Source organism: Muscardinus avellanarius (assembly GCF_963383645.1).
Source record: "Muscardinus avellanarius genome assembly, chromosome: 9".
NCBI lineage: Eukaryota > Metazoa > Chordata > Mammalia > Rodentia > Gliridae > Muscardinus > Muscardinus avellanarius.
In genome coordinates this window covers 26,079,147-26,098,364 of record NC_137795.1, presented here as the reverse complement: position 1 = coordinate 26,098,364, position 19,218 = coordinate 26,079,147, and the positions used below count along the sequence as shown (strand labels likewise).

The window sequence follows — 19,218 nt, the reverse complement described above, 5'->3', positions numbered from 1 at the left end:
CCGGGCGGGTGGGGGCGAGCGGGCGGCCGGCGCGCCTCCCTCGGCGCAGGAAAAGTGAAAGTCGGGCGGTCGGCGTGCGGTTGGAGAGTCTCCGATTTCTTCTCTTCAGGGCCGGCGCGCACGCACACACACAAAAAGAAAAAGTCGCCCGGCCGCGGGCGGGCCGCGCCGGCCCGGGCGGGCGGGCGGGACCGCAGGGGACAGTTACTTTCTGGAGTTGCGGCGGGGCCCGGGCGGGAGGAGGCGAGGCGGAGGAGGGGTGGACCCGGGAGTTGGGGTCGGCGGAGCGGTGTCCAGAGAGGCGGCCAGATGCGGACGCGCCACTCCGCCCGGTCTTCAGCCCCTCGCGAAATCTCGGTCCGGGCTGCGTGCGCCCCTCGCGGGGCGAGGCCCCCCGGCGGCCCCTGCCCTCGGGGCGGAAAGCCCCCGAACGGGCGCGGCGGCCGCGGTTGCTCCTGCCCCCCAACTTCTCATCTCCCTGGCGTACACTGCCGGAAAGATTCTGGCCTGGGGTACAGTGCTCATGGCCCTCTGCCAGTTTGTATGTACATATATTTATGTAAAACATTTTCTCCCAGCTCTTTGCCAGCTGTTCCACATTTTCCAGCTGCCACTTCAGTTTGAAATGATGGACTGTCCGCGTCTCCAAGTAAAAGAGCCTTTAGTCAGAGGTATGGAGGGCCGGCCGCTCTGCAAATACCCGGGCAGTGCCATTAACCGGGCCGGTTTTATTCTAAAAAAAACATCTCCTACTCTCCTCCGTCTCCCCAATTAGTCTTTCCAGAGCACAGTGTATACACTTTGCTGAAAATTCAAGTAATTAAGCTCTACCCTACTAAAATGTGATTTTTTTTTGTTCAGAATTTGGGTGAGGCCAAATTTTTTTCAGGTTCCTGAATTATGTGTCTGGGGGAAATACATGAACTTTTAGAAAAGAGTGGCGGCTTGAGTGCATTGGGCATGGCTGGTGGGGAGCCTGTGCCAGGGCCATCCGAAATGACCTCATTTCAGTCTATTTAAGGCAGGAACTATTCATCCTCTCAAGCCACACTTCAGTGTTGTTTGATGCCTTCCTGTATTATGGACTGAAATCTTCAAGAATTGGCCTAAAGTATTAATTTTGAGTATTTATGTAATTGTTCTGTAATTTGAATAGGTGCCTTATTGATTGATTCCTGTAATTATTTCATTTAGGTTTTAAATTAAAAATTAATAGACGTCTGACAGTTTCTTAATTACATGTGTCAAGATTATTTTGAAGGAGGAAAATGCTATGTTTTAAAATAGTGAAATAACCTCAAAATCTCTTCATTTTTCTAGAGCAGAACAGTATTTCAGTGGGGGACTATACTAAGGTGGGAATGATTGGTTCCAACAATGTAAACTGTGCAAAGTATCTAAAGAATTTGTTTATGTTAGGAAATATTGGTCTTAACAACCTGGTACACAAACACTTTGGCCAGTTAGATTATCATCAAACCTAAAACAAACATGAAATAACATTTAAATTAGTTGGAATAGTGTATTTATACCGAGCAGGGAGTTTATTTTACACTAAAAGCTATTTAATTAGAAACTCTCCGCCTAAGGGGAGATCCTTTCAGGGAATATAATTCTTAAAGTCAGCCTAGGGAAGCTTTGGTTTAAGATGCGTGAATGAGTTCAATGTGAGAGGTGTCTAGTGAAATTTCACACGCGCAGAAACACTAAAAGATATAGATTGCATTCTTGCTAATAGGCTAGGCCCAGATGCCTACCAATTCCCCGTGCTTTTAACATATTTGTATTCCTTGATTGAACTCTGATATATACACATTTTTATTGTATATCTAATTTGCAAAGGATTACAGACAGAAATGAAAAAATTCAGCACTGATGAAAAATGGCTCCGTTGAGTTATTTCATTACTTATTTAATGAAAGAATCGTTAATTTATCAACTTGATGCCCAAGCCTAAAAGTTGGACTTTCCTTTGTTTCTTAGCCAGTGAAGTTCCCTTAATTACCTGCATGCTGTAAGGGTTTCAGACTTCCTCTGCACTTAGCCATTTAGAAGTCCTTCTTTTTCTGTAAGGTATCCAGCTCACAGGACCCCCCACCCCCACCCCCACCACACACCCTTTGGAGGATAGAGTTTGGGAGCTCATGAAAGGAAACAATTTAATGATCATTGTTGCATGCACTCTTATGTGGACACAGTAATGTACTAAGAAAAACCAGTCTTAAAGGAGCAGTGAATCAGTGAGTCATGAAATGCTCAAGAAAACCTTAGTAATGGAATGTTAATGCTTTTAGACTATAGTAGATTATCTTAAAAGTCAGACTTTTCTTCTTTATGCAATTGTTGTAAATCCCCAGCTCAAGAATTCTTTGAAGGCGGTTTTAGGTCTGCTGGCATTCGTATTCTGAGGTCTGTCTGATTTGTTTTGGAAGATTCAAGAAATTTTCTGCCAACTTATATCACGAGGGGCAATTAACATGCTAAAATAACTACAGAGGAAACAAATACATTTTTATTTGTTAAACGAAAGAGCCCACCCCAATAATGATTTCAGGTTGTCTTCTCATTAAAGTCCACGAGAAGCTGCTGCCCTTCACTTCTTGTTGTCATTTTTCTAGATGAAAATTGATCCATTCTCATTTCAAAGCAAATAAAGGGAGACAGAATAAACATCAACTGGGCAGGGGTACTGCTGCAAACTTTTTCAAGTACTTTCAGTGTATTTTTCATCTTTACTTTTATTTGATGGGCCTGTGAAATAGAGCTGTAGACTGGTGAAGACTTTAAATGAAATTTCACACTTTGATGATTTTTTTTTAAACTTTGATATATTGACAGCAAAAGGAGCTGCAAAGCTTTTATATAACTTGAGCAGTAACGCCAAGCAGCAGTCAAACGTCTCCATGCATTTGTGTTTAACTGCAGAAGAAAAACATGTCCATGGGCAGTAGAGGTTCTTATCAACCCCCTAATCCCAGATCCCAGCAAACCTTGAGGGCATGCCTCAGATCTTGCTGAAATCACTGTGGACTGCTCACAGTTTGCAGATTAAATATGCTATGTGTTCCTGGCTCCAACAACAGTTTTATGAGCTCACTAAGCTTCCTGTTTTAAGATCCTTTTCTTAGGTTTTTTAGGACCTGCTAAAGGCGATGCTGTCTGGAGTCAGTGGAACTTGTTAATTTAGAGACACTTTAGATATTTCATTCTCTCTTTAAAAATTGCCAAAATTATTTTAAATTGAAAGGCTAATTACGCTGGGAAGAGGGAGGAGAGCTGTTGAAAATAAATTGGATGTTAAATGCATTTGTAATGCATTTGATTGCAAACTTTACGTAGTTTCTCTGTTGTGTTAAGGCATTTTTTTCCTTTCCTTGGCCCCCGAAAATTAGACCTTTTCCATTTGTAATTCTAAATGCACTATATTTCAGTGCCAAATTTCATTATCACTTTTTTTTATGAGAAAGTATATTTTTGTTCTGTGTGTGTATATTTCAGCCTGAGAAAATGTCTCAGAAAATCTATGGCTTTCTAAAGAAGCTGAATGAAAAAGCCATTACATAGTTAATAAGGTGGCACTGGAACATTTCAACCCCTCCTGAAAGGCAATATTGTGTGCCTGTGGTATCTACAGCCGTGTCCTCGTATATGGTGTTCTTGTATTTTGCGTAAGAGTCATAATTAAAAATGAAAATACTTACATCATTGTCCAGCAACATGTCATATCATTCCCAAGAGAACCCGAGCCAATTTTGTGCTTAAAGGTTATTCAATGAATGAAATCTTGAAAGCCCATTTGTCAAAGTACTGCATGGTTTCTGTTAGTTTTCAAGCCCCAAATTCATTGTCTGCCCGGGCCCAGCCATTAGTCATCAGTGTATTAGTGCTGCCTTCAGGCCATGCTGCCCAGCACTTCTTCACACCATTATAGCTTTGAAAGTGTACTCTGTCGACTTGTAGAATTACTGCTCTGATTTCCGCTTGGCTGGGTTTGAGGTAAGTCCCCTCTCTACCTCTAGCCGACTGTAATCCTTGCTTTCTTTTAAAGCTCCTTTCCAGAGATTTAGGGAGAAACTTTCTTAAGGGCCCTGTTGGCATCATACTGCGGTTTTGTTGTGGCATGCATGGTACATATAAATTGTACCTGTAGTAAATTGGATTGATTGCTGTCTTGAAACAGCTAGAGGGGCTTTTCTTTACTTTTTTTTTTTTTTTTTTGAGGGGAGGGACCTAGCATGTGGGGATGGGGCACAGGAGTAATGTTTTACACACAAGTATTTAATTAATTATGTATTCTTAGAATTTTTATGCCACAGAACCAATTAAATAAGTGCAATTAAAAAATCTATTGAAATCACTTCAGAAGGCAGTATGACATTATATTTGCTTATTTTCATGCGAAAAATTTTAGCTTTAGCTGCTTTGACTTTTTTGAAGATTACATAAAATGCCTAACAAGACTCTTGAGTGCTTTACATTACAAACTATCGATTTTTACAAAAAGACTGAAAATTCACCATTTAGATGAAAGATAAGTTTCAAATTGCAGTAATGAAGGAATAAGGTAGTTAAGCCCTGTTATTGATTTCATTTTGTGATATTTTTAAAAAGAATAATTCAATTCTGGAGAAAGTTATCAGTGTGTAAAGAAACCCCATCCAGCAGCTTAAGAATGAAGTCTTACTGACTCAGGTCTGTGGAAGCCTGGAATCCAGGGCCAGAGGCGTGAACCAGGCCACACCACTCCAGGACAGTGTCTGCTGTTTGAACTGTGTATGTTAAAATGAAATTCTATACCAAAGAGTCCCATTGGAGGGGATGTCATTTGGTGTAGTTGGATTGACAGTTCTGTACATACAAAGATAATAAATAAGACAACTGGGATATGCTATTTGTAAATAAGTGAGTTTCCAGAAAAAGTGAACCATGGGACGTTTTTACAAAACAATCCTTAATTTAAAAATCCTTAAGTTTTGAAAAACGCATCTTTAAAATTGCAGTTAAGATAGAAGAATCAAAAATTTAAAAATTAGGAGACTAGAGTGTGGTGAAAACCTCTGTTAAGTACTTTTGGATTAGCTGTAGCTGATTCTAATGTCCAAGAGGTGTTGGTCTAATAATTGTGATGCTTTACAAGTCAACTGCTATTCATAGAACATGCATTCTATCTCTTTAAGCTTTACTGTAAAGATACATGTAATTCTAGGAACTCAAAGTTACATAAATTCTATAAGAATAGTTAAAATGTTTTTCTTCTGAAAATATGTGAAAACTTTTAATTCCTATAGATTTCAGTGCAGTGAGACAAGGGACACATTTGATCAGTCCTGATGTTTTTGTGACGTGGATTTAAGAGGAATACAGTTTTCATAGCTTACTTGATCTATAGACTGATAACTGACTTACAGATCTAGGTTTCTGTCTGAGAGGGGTTGTCTGTATCCAGCCAACCTGTAGAAAGTGGGGTAGCGGTTGGCTCTACATTATTGCTCATTCTTGAATGGCACCTGCTAAGGTGGAGTGCTTCCTGTATAGCCTAATTAAATACAGGGGACTGATGTTTTATAGTTTTGCAGAACTCAGAAATGGCAATGAATATTAGAGATCTCATACTCCTTTCAAATGTTTATCATAAAGTACTTCTGGCAGCTGAGAAAGAGTAGCTCATGATCATTTCTTTTATATACACAAGGCAGAAAAGTAAAACTAATACACAAAAATGTCATTTGTGATTTTAACTGTAATAGCAATGGTCATTTTCATGTTGAATAGGCGTAGTGGTACAGGCCTGTAATCCCTGTACTTGGGAGGCTCAGACAGGAAGACTGCTGGTTTGAGGACAGCCTCAGCAAGTAGTGAGACTCATCAGCCTAATGAGACCCTGTTTCCAAATAAGAAATAGAATTGGGCTGGGGGTCTAGCTTGAAGGTAGAATGCCTCTGGGTTCAATCCTCAGTTTCACACACATACAAAAAAAGTTCAGATGTACTTATTCTACAAAAACGAAATTCACTTCATCCATAGCCAGGCAATTGTTTTCCTTTTGAGTAAATTCCATTTTAGGATATCTCCTGTGAATACTGCTTTTCTGTTACCAGAAGCATCAGAAATGTAGGAAAGAAAGATTGAAGACAATAGGCAACAGATTTGAGGACCCTCAGTGCCACTAGTGGACACTTGGACAGATAGCAGCTTTCTTATTTGCAGTTAAGGTATCAGGCTTTCCTGCCTAGGGAGAAATAATTGTACATAAAAGTAAAATAATTGTATTTTAAACTACTGTAGTTAAAATTTTAAAATAATTTCATTAAGAACTTTTGAAGTTGGGCTTCTTTTCCTGCAGAAAGAGGAAAGGTGAGTTCAGCAGGAAGGGTGAGGAAGCCTTAGGATCTTGGAAACTGTTGGTGTACCACAGAGGTATGCATACTTAATTGATTGTAAGTTCAGAAAGATACTTGGAGCACAAGGAACTGTCAAACAATACAGACCTGTAAGAGATTTTCTCCACTGCATGATTACATGAGATCCACTAAAGTGTTTTAATTTCTCAATGTTTTGCTCATTGAATCCCAAGACTACTTCTCGCCTTCAAAATTGATCTGGAAGTTAAAAATCAGCATTGATTTGTGCCTTTTGATTTTGTAAAACATTTTACTCTTCCTGAAGGATTTATTTTCTTTAGAGAATTAAGAGCTACAGGAAGGTATACATATTTAATAAGAATTTGACCTAAATGTTTGCACCAAGGGTAGCATCTTGAATAGGGTAGCAGCTAATCTAGTGGTACTAAAGTGTGAGAAGTGTCACTCTTCAGTAGCACAGGGGAGTGTGCCTCAGAAATCCCTGCTCAGGATGGTTTCTTCTGGAATTTTAAAACAAAACGACATTAGGGAGATCATTTGCTTATCAATATACAGGCAGGTATAAATAAAAGTGTTTTCCCTGGAGGAAAGTGTATTCCCCTGGAGCACTGGTTTCCTGAACTAGACAGAATAGTTTCATAGTTCAGGCCTAACCATGGTGCTTTTAATAGCATGGCTTTGCCTACTAGAATGTTTTCAGTTTCTGATCTCTCATGGCCAGTGGCTGTTATAACCTATCAGGAACTGATCAGATTATCATTAATCAGGCTTATAACTTAGTTGTTTTAAATCTCTAAATGCATTAAAAAATCAAAGTTACTGCCCAAATTCAGGCACTTAAAGCCCACTGGATTAGGGAAATAAATGAAGTATGCAGTCTGCTGTTCAGGAAGGATGCTCTAGCAGTTTATAACTGCAGCTTCATTTCACCCTAGATTAGAAAGTCGTTTCATTCAGATCAAACATCATGTTACACATCGGAGTTAGCACTGGTGCTTTCTTGTAAAAATGTTGTGTTTAAACAATGAAGGGATCCTGTTTGCCTGTAGGTCGGAGGTTTCACTGCAGAGACCTGCAAGGGGAAAGGCTGGTCTTTGCACATGTTTCCGGAATTGTGATTTTTCATGCTCTCTGTTTACTACTACAGAAAGCCCCTATGGTGGTTAAGGTTGAATTGGAACTCCATGGAGAGCTTCCTTGAGACAATGAAGCCGTGTGTATGTGCCTTAGCCATTCGCAACACCTGCATTTATTTATGGCAGCTAATGAAGAACAACACTTTTTTGGGGCCAGGTTATTAGTGAATTACGGTTTTTGTGAGTGAAGCACATATCTGTTGTTTTCCTCCTGAAGACTTTTCAAGTGTTACCCAATGTTTTATTACACACACACACACACACACACACACACACACACACACACCTGTACTGCAAGCACCTGGAGAGTTAAAACAGACATATATGAATGCATCCAGGGCCACCCCCCTACAGTTGCCTGCTGGACGTTTTGCCGGGCCAACTGTATAGAGTTTCCAAATGCCCGCGGATATTCCCAAGGAGCAGGGTAACTAATCTGATTCAAATCGATAAGAGCCGCTTCTGTGCGCTGCAGAGCGACTGCGGGCTCCGCTGCCGCTGCCTCCCCGCCCCCCCCCCTGCACCCCGGTGTTTCTCTTTCCCGCCGCCTGGCTGCCAGACACGCATTGTCTCCTAAAGGCCGCGCCAGGAATGTGGATCAAAGCGGGGCCTGGCAGCGCCTCCTCTGCCCCCAGATACGCAGCGCCGATCTGGGAAACGCGGCGCGCTCTGCTGGGCGCGCGGGCCGGAGCGCTGGAAATGATGATGGATGCGGCCACGCCGCGCTCCGCGCTGCTGCTAATGAATTGGCCGCGCCGCTCCCAGCCGCGGAGGGGCTTGGCGAGGACCCGGGACGCAGGCGCCAGAAGTGGCCAGAGGTGCGAAAAACCTGCCTTGCCACCGTCAGAGGGGACCCGACAGGGAGGGCGGACAAAACGGGCGGGAACTGCAGCACAGCCTGGTCACTGTAATTACTTGTAAAGATCAAACTTTCCCCCTCTCCCTCCATGTTGCATCTTTTAAAAGGACTTCAATTTCGTGTCAAAGTGCTGTTTGAAATGTAGGTCCCCCTTAAGGGTGTGTGTGTGTGGGGGGGGGGGGTTCTACCTTGGATCTACACACCCATCCCTATTTTTTATTTTTTATTTATTTATTTTTTTTTTTTGGAAACAGGATCTCACTGAGTTGCAAAGGGCCTCACTAAGTAGCTGAGGCTGTCTGCGAACTGTGATCCTCTTGTCTCAGCCTCCCAAATGCTGGGATTACAAGCGTGTGCCACCACATCTGGCTCCCCTTAAGGATTCTTGAATTTAGTAAATGTCAGTTCTCCCTCCCCAGTCACCTGTTCAGTGGCTCTAGGAAGCTTTGTTTTATAGGAGGTTGATGCACGTTCAGGTTTGTAATACAGAAATAAAAGATCCACCTGTAGGCAGGTTCTTAGTAGGAGAGGGATTAGATTTTAAAAAGGGTTTGGAGTTCATTGTGCCCTGGTTTTGGGCCTCAGGCAAATTATAAAAGGTTCAGGGATAGTTGAATGGGAAACGCCTGGACTGTTTTCTTTCTGGAAGCATTGTTCATCTTTTTCACCTATAGGACTCCAAGCCTTGGGAGGCAACAGCAGAGAGTTCCTTTGGTTGTGCCTCCACCCCCATGCACTCAGCCTGCTGGACTCAAACATCAGCTACAGTTTTTCCCCTTAAGCATGAAAAGTCAAGAGGCATGCCAGGAAATCTTGCATGTAATGTTTCAATGGTGAAGAGATTGAAGGGAAACAGCATGGAGTTGTAAGTGAGAAACTGTATGGGGGAAAAAGTCTCATTCACATCTGAAAAACAGTGACTTTTATTTTTTTCAGAGAAGAGTCTTTGAAGCCAAGCAGATCTTAAAACTTTTTTCTTCATACTTAATTTCTAAATAAGTTATGCTTCATTATTTAGCAATTCTTTAAGATAGTGCTGTGGAGCCCTTGGTGGGCTAGGATTCCCTCAGGACATTTTACTGGTCACTTCTCTACCTAATGCTTTAATGAGCCAAGTCAGGACTGGGTTTCCAAACCCTTTACTGTCCTGTGGAAAGCCCCCCATCCCAGGTAGGAGCAGCCACCCCTTTCTGCTCGTCTTTTTCCTGCAGTTTCATGAGGTGTGGGCATCCAGAATATTAAACCTTCTTTTTATGACAGACAGGGACAAAGTTGTGTTTCTTGACAGTAAAATAAGCTGATATAATTTATAGGGATATACAGGAAGCAGATGTCTGCTTTGGCAAGTTGCCATTTTTATAGCGCCATTCCAAGCGTCAACCACACTTTTAAATAATTAGTTACTAACTAATGAGATCCAAAAATAAGTTGTCAAAATATAAGAAGGGGGTAGACTATTGAGTGACCAGGGGCCCATTTTTTTAAAAATCCATTTCAAATGGGTAGGAATTAGTATTCCCTAAGACCATTAATTAGTGTGATTTCAGGCAGCGCCTGGAGCTTTACCTCTTCGCACATAAGTCTCTCTCTATGGTGATGAGTACTGAGGGTTTTATTGCTTTGTTAAAATGAAGTCCTTTGCCTTGGGGGAAAAGCCAGCAACTCTACAAAAACCAAGTTTGTCAGGAACTTTGGTGACTTGTCTCCCCACTGCTATTAATTAGCTGCTTCTAGTGAGGAGAAGACTAGGTCCTTATAGGAATCTCTTCTCTTAATGGAGCCTTCTGGTCCATTTGCATGTTTCTATGTGCAGTTTTAACTTATACACTATCCAAATTCAACTAATAAAACTGTGGGTTTTGGAGGGAACATTTACGGTATAGTAACTGCCGGTTTATCCCAAGTGGTTAAGAATGGAGTGTTTTGATCAAGTATTCCGGTTAAAATTCTTAGTTTTATATAATTTGCCAGTTTTCAAATACCAGACATAGAAGGAAATTTTTATAGTTAATTCACCACTGGCTAAAATTCAAGACATTGCAGAATCATGGAAGTCACAGGGTGATCGACGTGGTCACGTATTCATTCAGTATACATTCTTTTGCATACTAGGTGCCGGAGAGAGAAACCTTGTTCTCATGGGGCTTACAGTCAGGATTGGGGAGATAGATGTTCTCAAAAGCTTTTCTACATTTCTACATAAAAAGTTTATTATTACAGTCAGTGCTGATATAGGCTTGTATAGGCTGTTAATTTAGTATTTGGGATGTACTGCATTCAGGAGTCTATCTGGTTTGTACACACTTCCACCAGATCTTCCTACATATATACTGTACGTTGTGTATAGCAGTGAGCAAAAATAAATGTGGAAGAGTTTGAAAGCTTTAGTCAGCTTGACCATTAGTGCTTGTTAAAATACAGGTTTCCAAGCTGGGTGTGATAATCCATACCTATAGTCCCAGTACTTGACTGGAAGACCGTAGATATAAGACTAGCTTCAGCAATTAAGTAAAACCCTCAGCAACCTAAATAGATCTTGTTAAGAAAAAAAAAAAAAAAAAAAAAAAAGGCTGGAATGTAGCTTGGAGGTCAAATGCCCCTGGGTTCAATCTCTATTATTGCCCATACACAAAATATAGGTTTCCTGGTGCTAATCTCTAAGACAGATATTGTCTGGAACTGGACCCAGAAATCAGAATGCTTAGTGAGCACTACAGCAACATTGATAAAAATAGTTTCTGAACCACTCTGAGATTGCAATTATATAGATTGGGTTGAGATGCTCTTGTGACCAACTTTAAAGATGATATTTACATCGATTTGGGGTAAGCATTAAAAACAGAATCATTTGAGATTGTTAGAACTGGAAGAGACCATCACACATTTCTCTTTTAAAGGTTCTTTATCCAGACCCCTGGAAAAGCTTTGAGGTTAGATGTGTACTTTTGTGCTTAAGGGTATTTTCTGGGGAGAAGGTTTTTAATTTTTAATAATTTCTTAAAGGGGATGTGCTTTCCCTTCTCCAGAGAATACTTAATGCTACTGTCCAGTTCTGTCGTTTAACAGATAAGACGGTTGAGGCTCAGCCTCAGGTTGTGGGGATGAGCGCTGGACAGCTCCAGCCATCATTCAGGTGGCCCTTGTCCTTGGCCCAGCCCATTCACAGTTCTGCCCTTTGTGCTCTTTGGGGAATGTTTCTGAATTTGGAGTGGATCTTACAATTGATATGCAAATTTAACTTAGTGTTGCTTTTTTTCTACAAAAGCTGTTCTTAAATAACTTATGTGTTTTACAATGAATGACGCTGTGTAATCTTGGAAAAGAAGTGGAAGTTAGTGAGGTCTTGGTGTCCACAGTGTCGTTGTAGCCTCTGGTTCTTAAATCTTCTAGTTACTTGAATTTTAGGTCAAGGGGAATTTATCACACATTAAAGAATTTACAGTTCTCTTGCAGATATGAGTTAGAAGGGACTAGACCTATTTCACCTGGCATTTTAGCTTTTCTTTCCGGATAAGGAGTTGCTGACTTGACTTTAGTAGTCACTGTTTGACTATAGTGTCTGTAGAGTGTAGAAACCTGAGCGGATGGCTGCATGATGAAATGCCTCCAACGTTTTGCGATCTAGATAGCTTGAAGAAAACATGGGCAGAGGAGACTTTTCATCTTTTCTTGATTCTTTGTAGGTGTAGAACATGACTGCACAAAAAAAGAACATGAACTAAACAGAGTGAGAATTGATGACTGCTGACTTAGGGTGATTATCACAAGAATGAAGCTGGTGAAAGACAGACTAAAGAGCTTGCATTTAGTTGAGTTTTCATATTTCCTGAGTGATCCCAATCTTTGCTAGTAGTGATCTTTAGATTTTTTTCCTTGTGAGAAAGTGTAGCCAAGCCAGGGGAGGTGGCACACACCTGTTATCCCAGTATTTGGGAGGCTGAGACAGGAGGATTGTAGGATGGAGGCCAGTCTCAGAAATTTAGTGAGACCCTCAGCAACTTAGCAAGACCCTGTTTCAAGATTAAAAAAAAAAAAAAAGCTGTGGTATGGATCAGAAGCAGAATGCCTCTCTTTTGGTTCAGTCCTCCCAAATGAAAAAAATGTAACCCAAATGAATTGAAATATTCTCATGCTTTAAAAAAGCTTAAGGGATATGGTTTACTTAAATGATTTCAGATTAAAAATTGTATCACAATTCAGATAACTTAGAGAAGCAAAGGCTCTGGCCACTCAGCTCAGATAATCCTCTGATTCAGAATTTTGAGTAGGACTTGGGTAGGAGATAATGTCAGATACTCTTGAAAACACCTAGTTCGTAATAAAAACTCCCCTGTTTTGGAAGCTGTCCTAATATCTCTTCCTATATAGTTGACCACCTAAAGAGACATCCGTAGACATGGATTAAATGTGTAATATGACACTTGAATTTCACAATATAAACCTAATTGAATATTGAGGTATTTAAACCCCTTGATAACAAATACCCAGAAGGAACTTGGAAAAACCATTCACATCATGGACATCCCCTAAGTTCTCTTTTTGAATGTGTGGACAGCATTTGACTGACTTGAGACATTTTTGCCGGACAACCTATAGAGAAGTGTTGTTTGGCTTAAAGCTTTAGGCTCTTTTCAGTCACAGGTAAAGGGGGCTTTTGAGCAATCTCCATTTTGCCATCAGTACTGATGGTGCTGTGGTTTCCTCGCAGGCATTCCTCCTAGAAGAGGGCTGGAGTAATGAGAAGACATCATGGAGGCGCAGTCCCACAGCTCCACAAGCACTGAGAAGAAGAAAGTCGAGAACTCCATCGTGAAGTGCTCCACGCGGACAGATGTCAGCGAGAAAGCCGTGGCCTCCAGCACCACTTCCAACGGTGAGCGGCTGCCTGGCAGCCCTTCTGCAGTCACCTTCTGTTCTCTGCATTCCTTGTGAGCTGAGCGCTTGCAGCTGGACCAGTGTTTTTGTTCTGTGACAGGCTGAAGAATGCCAGCAGGGCAGAGGGTGGGGGCGTGGGATGGGCAGGCTCTAGTAATATCTATTTTGGCACTCGACCTACATGTTTTTTTCCAAATTTTCTAATTTGAGATGTAAATGTGATAGGTTATTTATTATAGGAAGTTTCTGTTTTGGCATTGGAAATCATCTTGATTAGTCTGGCAAGAGTTCAAAATGCTTTGCATTTCACATGAGAAGTCTATAGGAGTCAGAATAATTAGTTTTTACCAAAGACACAAACATGGTCTTGTCAAAATTAGTGACAGGGTCTACCTCTAACAAATTTTCAGTACTCTACGCTGAAGGATCTTAAAATTTAGTGGGGAAACCTTAAGGTAACAGGAGTTCTGATATGGGGTTTGTTTGCTCATACAGATTTGTTTTCATTAGATAACAGAGAGCCACTGTTTCTATATGTTGTATTTATACAAATACATATACATATACATACACATACACATATATACATACACATATATACATATACATATATATATTTTTTGGTACTGGGGGTGGAACCCACAGGCTTTCTTTCTCCGGGCTATACTCCCAGACCCTTTTAATATTTTATTTGGAAACAGGGTCTCACTAAGTTGCTGAGAGCCTCACTGAGTAGTTGAGGCTGGCTTCGAACCTATGCAATCCTCCTGTCTCAGCCTCCCAAGGACAGGGATTACAAGTGTGTACCACCATGCCCAGGTGTATTTATATATTTTAAGCAAAATGTTGGGAATGAATTTCAGAGGCCCCTGTGGTAAAGAGCAGACTGATGGGGTGAGTGGAAACTTCGGTTCCTTTGCAGGTTCCTGCCTTTGTATGCCATTGAAGCCTTTGATTCTTGTAGATTTGACAGCCATTTCTGAACCCCTGAATCCCACTATCCTTTTCCACAGGCCCTTAGGAAGTATAAGCTGCCGCTCTCCTGGTTCCTGGGTACTGCCTACCTGGCTCACTGATTTGCATGAGCCAATTTGCTGCCTCCCTCCCTGTGGGCTTATAATTTATTTATTCCAAGAAAGAATTTACTAGGTTGATTTATAGGTTTTTCAGTATACAATTGAGTCAGGATCTGCTTTGGAGGGTAACTGCTGCCCAAACCTGTATCTCTGAGGGCAGGTATTCCTGAGGATCCCACAGAGTCTGGCTTCCAGCCTTCACTGCCCCACCTGGCTGCAGAAAGGGAGGAGGGAGCTGGCTGTCAAACCTGTTGGCTCATGAGTCCACTTTTGCATTGATCCTTAGATATATTTATGGCTATAATAAAATTATGAATTTGCTTTAGGTATGTGTATGTGAGCATAGTCTATAGTATCCCAGTTATTTGTGGAATTTAAACTCAGGACTAGAGCTTATTTTATTTGGTGGTACTGGGGTTCCTGGAAGCCCTTCTACTTCCAGGCTACACTCCCAGACCTATTTTATACTTTTTTAAAATTTGGAAATAGGGTCTCTTAAGCCAGCGAAGCTGGCTTCGAACCTGTGTGATCCTCCTGTCTCCACCTCCCAAGCATGGGGAATACAAGCGTGTGCCACCATGCCCAGCGTAGAGTTTATTTTAATAGTGCCAGAATATTTGTATTATTTCTCCCTTAAAAATGCTCTTCTTTTTTTTTTCCCCTGGAATTTATAACAATTAGGCCAATTTGTTATTTCAGAAATAGAATCAAGCTGGGTGTATTGGCACACACTTGTAATCCCACTACACGAGAGGCTGAGACAGGAGGGTTGCAGGTTTGTGGCCAGCTTCAGCAATTTAGTGAGCTCCTGTTTCCAAATAAAACATAAAATAGGGCTGAGGGAGTAACTCAGTTAGAATGTCCCTGGGTTCAATTCCCAGTTCCACCACCAAGAAAAGTAGAATCATCTTGGTTTTAATAGCAGTTTTGTAACACTAAGCACTTTCTGAGTATTAGGCTTCCTGAAATATAAATTTGTGTTTATCTTTATGGTTGTATGAGTGTGGGTGAGCATCTGGGTGAGGAGCTTGTGAGCAGTAGTGTGTGTAGTACCTGTGAGAACTGAGTATATGTGTGAAAATAGGCAAGAACCAGCGAGGGTGGTGGAGGATGCTGTTGCTCTGGGAAGAGCCTGAGGGAGCTGCCCTCTCGGTCGTGAATCACAGCAAACTCGCCTTCCTAGGACACTGCCATTGCCTCTGCCACTTCAGACCCAGGCGCACTCACAAGGTTTTCCACCGCTGCACCACACGTTCTGAGCCACTCTCACCACAGGCTTCATTCATGACAGAATTAACCTCACCAGCCCCATGGTGCCCAGGAAGCCTCAAGAAAAACTAGCAAGGGCAGGAGCAGTCCTGATTTACAAAAGCCAGTCCTATGGCTCTGAGTGATCACAGATCTGTGTCCTAAACCATGCAACACTGGATTCCTACCCTGCCCTGATCAGCCTGGGCCTTGAAACCTGCATCTCTGCCCATAAATCCTGGCCCATTGGGGACAAACACTATTAGTCAAATTTGCAGGACACACTCCTGAATGAAAGCTGTCAAAAAATTCTATAAGCTCAGACTTAGTTTTTTCAGTGTTCCTCTTTCTTCTAAGGGATTTACTGCTTTTTGTTTTGGGACAAGAGAAATCCAACCTAATAAAAGAAAATTGAAAATGAAATTTTATTTATTTATTCATTTAGTTAGTTTTTATTTCTTTGCAGTACTGAGGATTGAACCCAGAGGCATTCTACTTTTTTTTTTTTCAAGTACTGGGGATCGAACCTAGGTGTATTCTACCTCTGAGCTACACTCCCAGCCCTATTTTTTATTCTTTATTTTGAAACAGGGTCTCACTAAGTTGCAGAGTGGCTAAGTAGCTAAGGCTGGCCGCAAACCTGCAATCCTCCTGTGTCAGCCTCCCAAATGCTGGGATTACAAGTGTGTGCCACTATACTAGGCTTGAACAATTGATTTTTTAAAAGATGGATTTCAGTCTGACAGGAGGATGCTAGGAAAATGATTCAAACACATTTAAAGACAGAGAACAGTAAAAGAAAGGGAAAATAAACTTTTTTCTTTGTTCAGGTGAATCACAATGATTTTTTTTACTGAGTACTCTGTAATTTTCTTCTAACTAGTTTATAGGGTCTCTTTGTAGCCCCAGGATTGTTGTCAGGGGTGTGAGTTCCTGTATCTTCACTTGTGCAAGCTCCCCACCTGGTCACATACTTCTGTCCTCCCCCTGCCCTGGGCATGCCGGGCAGTGTGTGGGCAGTAGTCTTCTGCCCTGTTTGGGTTTAGACTTGTGGCACACAGGCTTTCAAAAGTTGAATCCTGCGTATGTGCTGGTTCATGGCTGCCATTGCTTTGGCTGTTGTTCATCCATTCTACATCTTTCTGTCTCTCTGCAAACATTTCAGAAATGCGTGGATAACTATGCTGCAGCTATTCACAGAAAGGAAAATAGGATCATTTAGATGCTCTAACAGGTAGTACTGATCACTCCTGTTTCCAGGGGTGGCTTATGCTTACTTTACAGAGCTCTGATGTTGGATTTGTAACTAGATAGTTAAAAAATGAGTTCAGTATCAAGAACAAAATGAATGTAATGTGTACATTCCCTCTCCCCTCATCCATTAACAATTAAAATCAAACAAACAAAAAAGTTTTGTTTTTCGGTGAAATTATTGGTTGAGTTGACTTAATTAACTTTTCCAGCTATTATGTGGTGTAATTTGTTCTTGATTGTAAGACTCCCAGCCAAACCACGCACATTCCATTGCGTGTTCTTACAGGTCTGTTTTCTTGCTTTTCTCAGCTGAGTATCTGCTCCTAGAATAACATTCATATAGAGTTTTGTTTAAACACACACATGCTCACAGCCAAAATGTATGGTTCAAAAACCTTGAACAATACTATAAGTAAGCATTCGCCATGTAAGAAAGAAATTTAAAATAACGTTAAGCGAAAAACTGTGTTCTAGATTTTATATGGGAAAAAGGACAAGCCAAATTATTTAATTTTTGTAACATTTAAGAACCTGCATTTACAAGGAAAGTCTTCAGTAATCAATCTCTCTCTCTCTCTCTCTCTCTCTCTCTCTCTCTCTCTCTCTCTCTGTGTGTGTGTGTGTGTGTGTGTGTGTGTGTGTATGTATGTTATCTCTGAGCTATATCCTCCATTTTTGAATTTTGAAACACAGTCTCACAAATTTATCACATGCTGGCCTTGAACTCAAAATCCTCCTGTCTCAGCCTCCTAAGTACTGAGATTTTAGGCATAAGGCACTGTGTCCAGCAGGATTTCAGTCAATTTTAAGTGAGAACCACAGTGTTGTTTTAAGCTTTAGTATTTATTATAAAATGGAAATGACAAAGGAGAGTTTTCTGAATATTTCTAACACTTCAATATCATTTAACATATTGGATTTTACATGTAAAGTGTGTATTCTGATATTAGGTCTCATTGCTGACTTAAGAATGTCCAAGTCTGTTAATATTTAAGACAATAAGTAAAAGACCTTATTTCTCTATTTCTAATATCTACTTATTACTTCCTAAGCTACATGTCATTTTGTAAATAATATACTTTAAACTTTTGCACTTCCCTTTTTTACATTTCCATTGCCCTATAACACCCCCATGCCTTGTAAATATTGACTCTTCCATTTGAAGTGTATGGCCTCATATTGGACTATGCTTTTTTTTTTTTTTTTTCCAAATGAGCAAACTGATAGGTCTTATTAAACTGCCATTCTACCTTCTAAAGGAAACTCAGGATAAATGATTTAGGTTTTGGTTTTGAGGATCTTTTATTGCATTTGATAGGTATTGGGCCATACATGAAGGTGATAGAATACAGAAGTCATCATCCAAATGGTGATGCAATGTGAACCAAAGTTGATAGATTTTTTTTTTTTAAGTATTGGAGATTGAACCCAGGGGCATTCTACCTCCAAGCTACACTCCCAACCCTATTTTTTTTTTTTTTTTTTTTTGCAGGTCTGGGGATGGAACCCAGGGGCATTTGGCCTCCGGGCTACACCCCCTGCCCTATTTTTTATTCTTTATTTTGAAACTGGGTCTCACTGAGTTGCAGAGGGCCTCACTAAGTAGCTGAGGCTGTCCGCGAACCGCGATCCTCCAGGTCTCAGCCTCCCGAATGCTGGGATTACAAGCGTGCGCCACCACGCCCGGCTCCCAACCCTATTTTTTATTCTTTATTTTGAAACAGGGTCTCACTGAATTGTGGAGGGCCTCACTAAGTAGCTGAGGCTGGCTGTGAACTGGTGATCGTCTTGTCTCAGCCTCCCAAGTACTGGGATCACAAGCATGTGCTACCATGCTTGGCCAAAATTGATAGATTAATAATGGACAGGAAGTTTTATGTTCCTTTTTTTCTTCTTCTTTCAAATAGAAAAGCTTGATTCTCTGCTTAAAAATTATTTGAGGTCTGTAAAAGGAAAGTGTTTTGGTCTGTAAATACTACATGGGATCTTTTGGTTTCGCTTTTTTGTTGTTGTTGTTGTTACTCCTGGCCTAGCAGTGTGCTTTGCAATTGTCCATTACCTAGGCATTAGTGGTGTCTGTTGGTTTCCTGATTGGGGGTACGATGGCGCCAACTTTTGTGGAAAGTTGTAAATTCATCACTGTTCTCCACCAGGAGTTCTCCTCTCCTTGACCTTTCCTATGCAGAGTCTGGCCTGATTCTGCACAGAAGTGGCAGGTAGTTCCTACCAATAGACAGTAGCAGTTGTGAGTTTTAGGTTTTTTGTCCCTTTAGATGTTCAATCCCTCTTTTCCTTGCCATGTGTCATTTCTTTGCACATGACAGATGGGTGAAGGGATTTTCAGATAAAATAGATTTCACAATAGGGTTTTGTTTAGGAGAACATACAGGTTTTGGATTCTGAAAGCT

At 41.0% G+C, this 19,218-nt stretch overlaps 1 protein-coding gene across 1 annotated transcript in view; it reads left to right on the top strand.

Annotated features, from left to right (window-relative positions):
- Window positions 1-13,106: 13,106 nt before the first annotated feature.
- GLI3 (GLI family zinc finger 3) overlaps window positions 13,107-19,218 on the top strand; it is a gene marked incomplete at both ends in the record, with an annotated part of 292,363 nt that continues 286,251 nt past the window's right edge. The window contains one exon of the mRNA XM_080701835.1: window positions 13,107-13,230. Within this exon, the coding sequence (XP_080557961.1) occupies window positions 13,107-13,230 (124 nt within the window). The remainder of the gene's footprint in view (window positions 13,231-19,218) is intronic.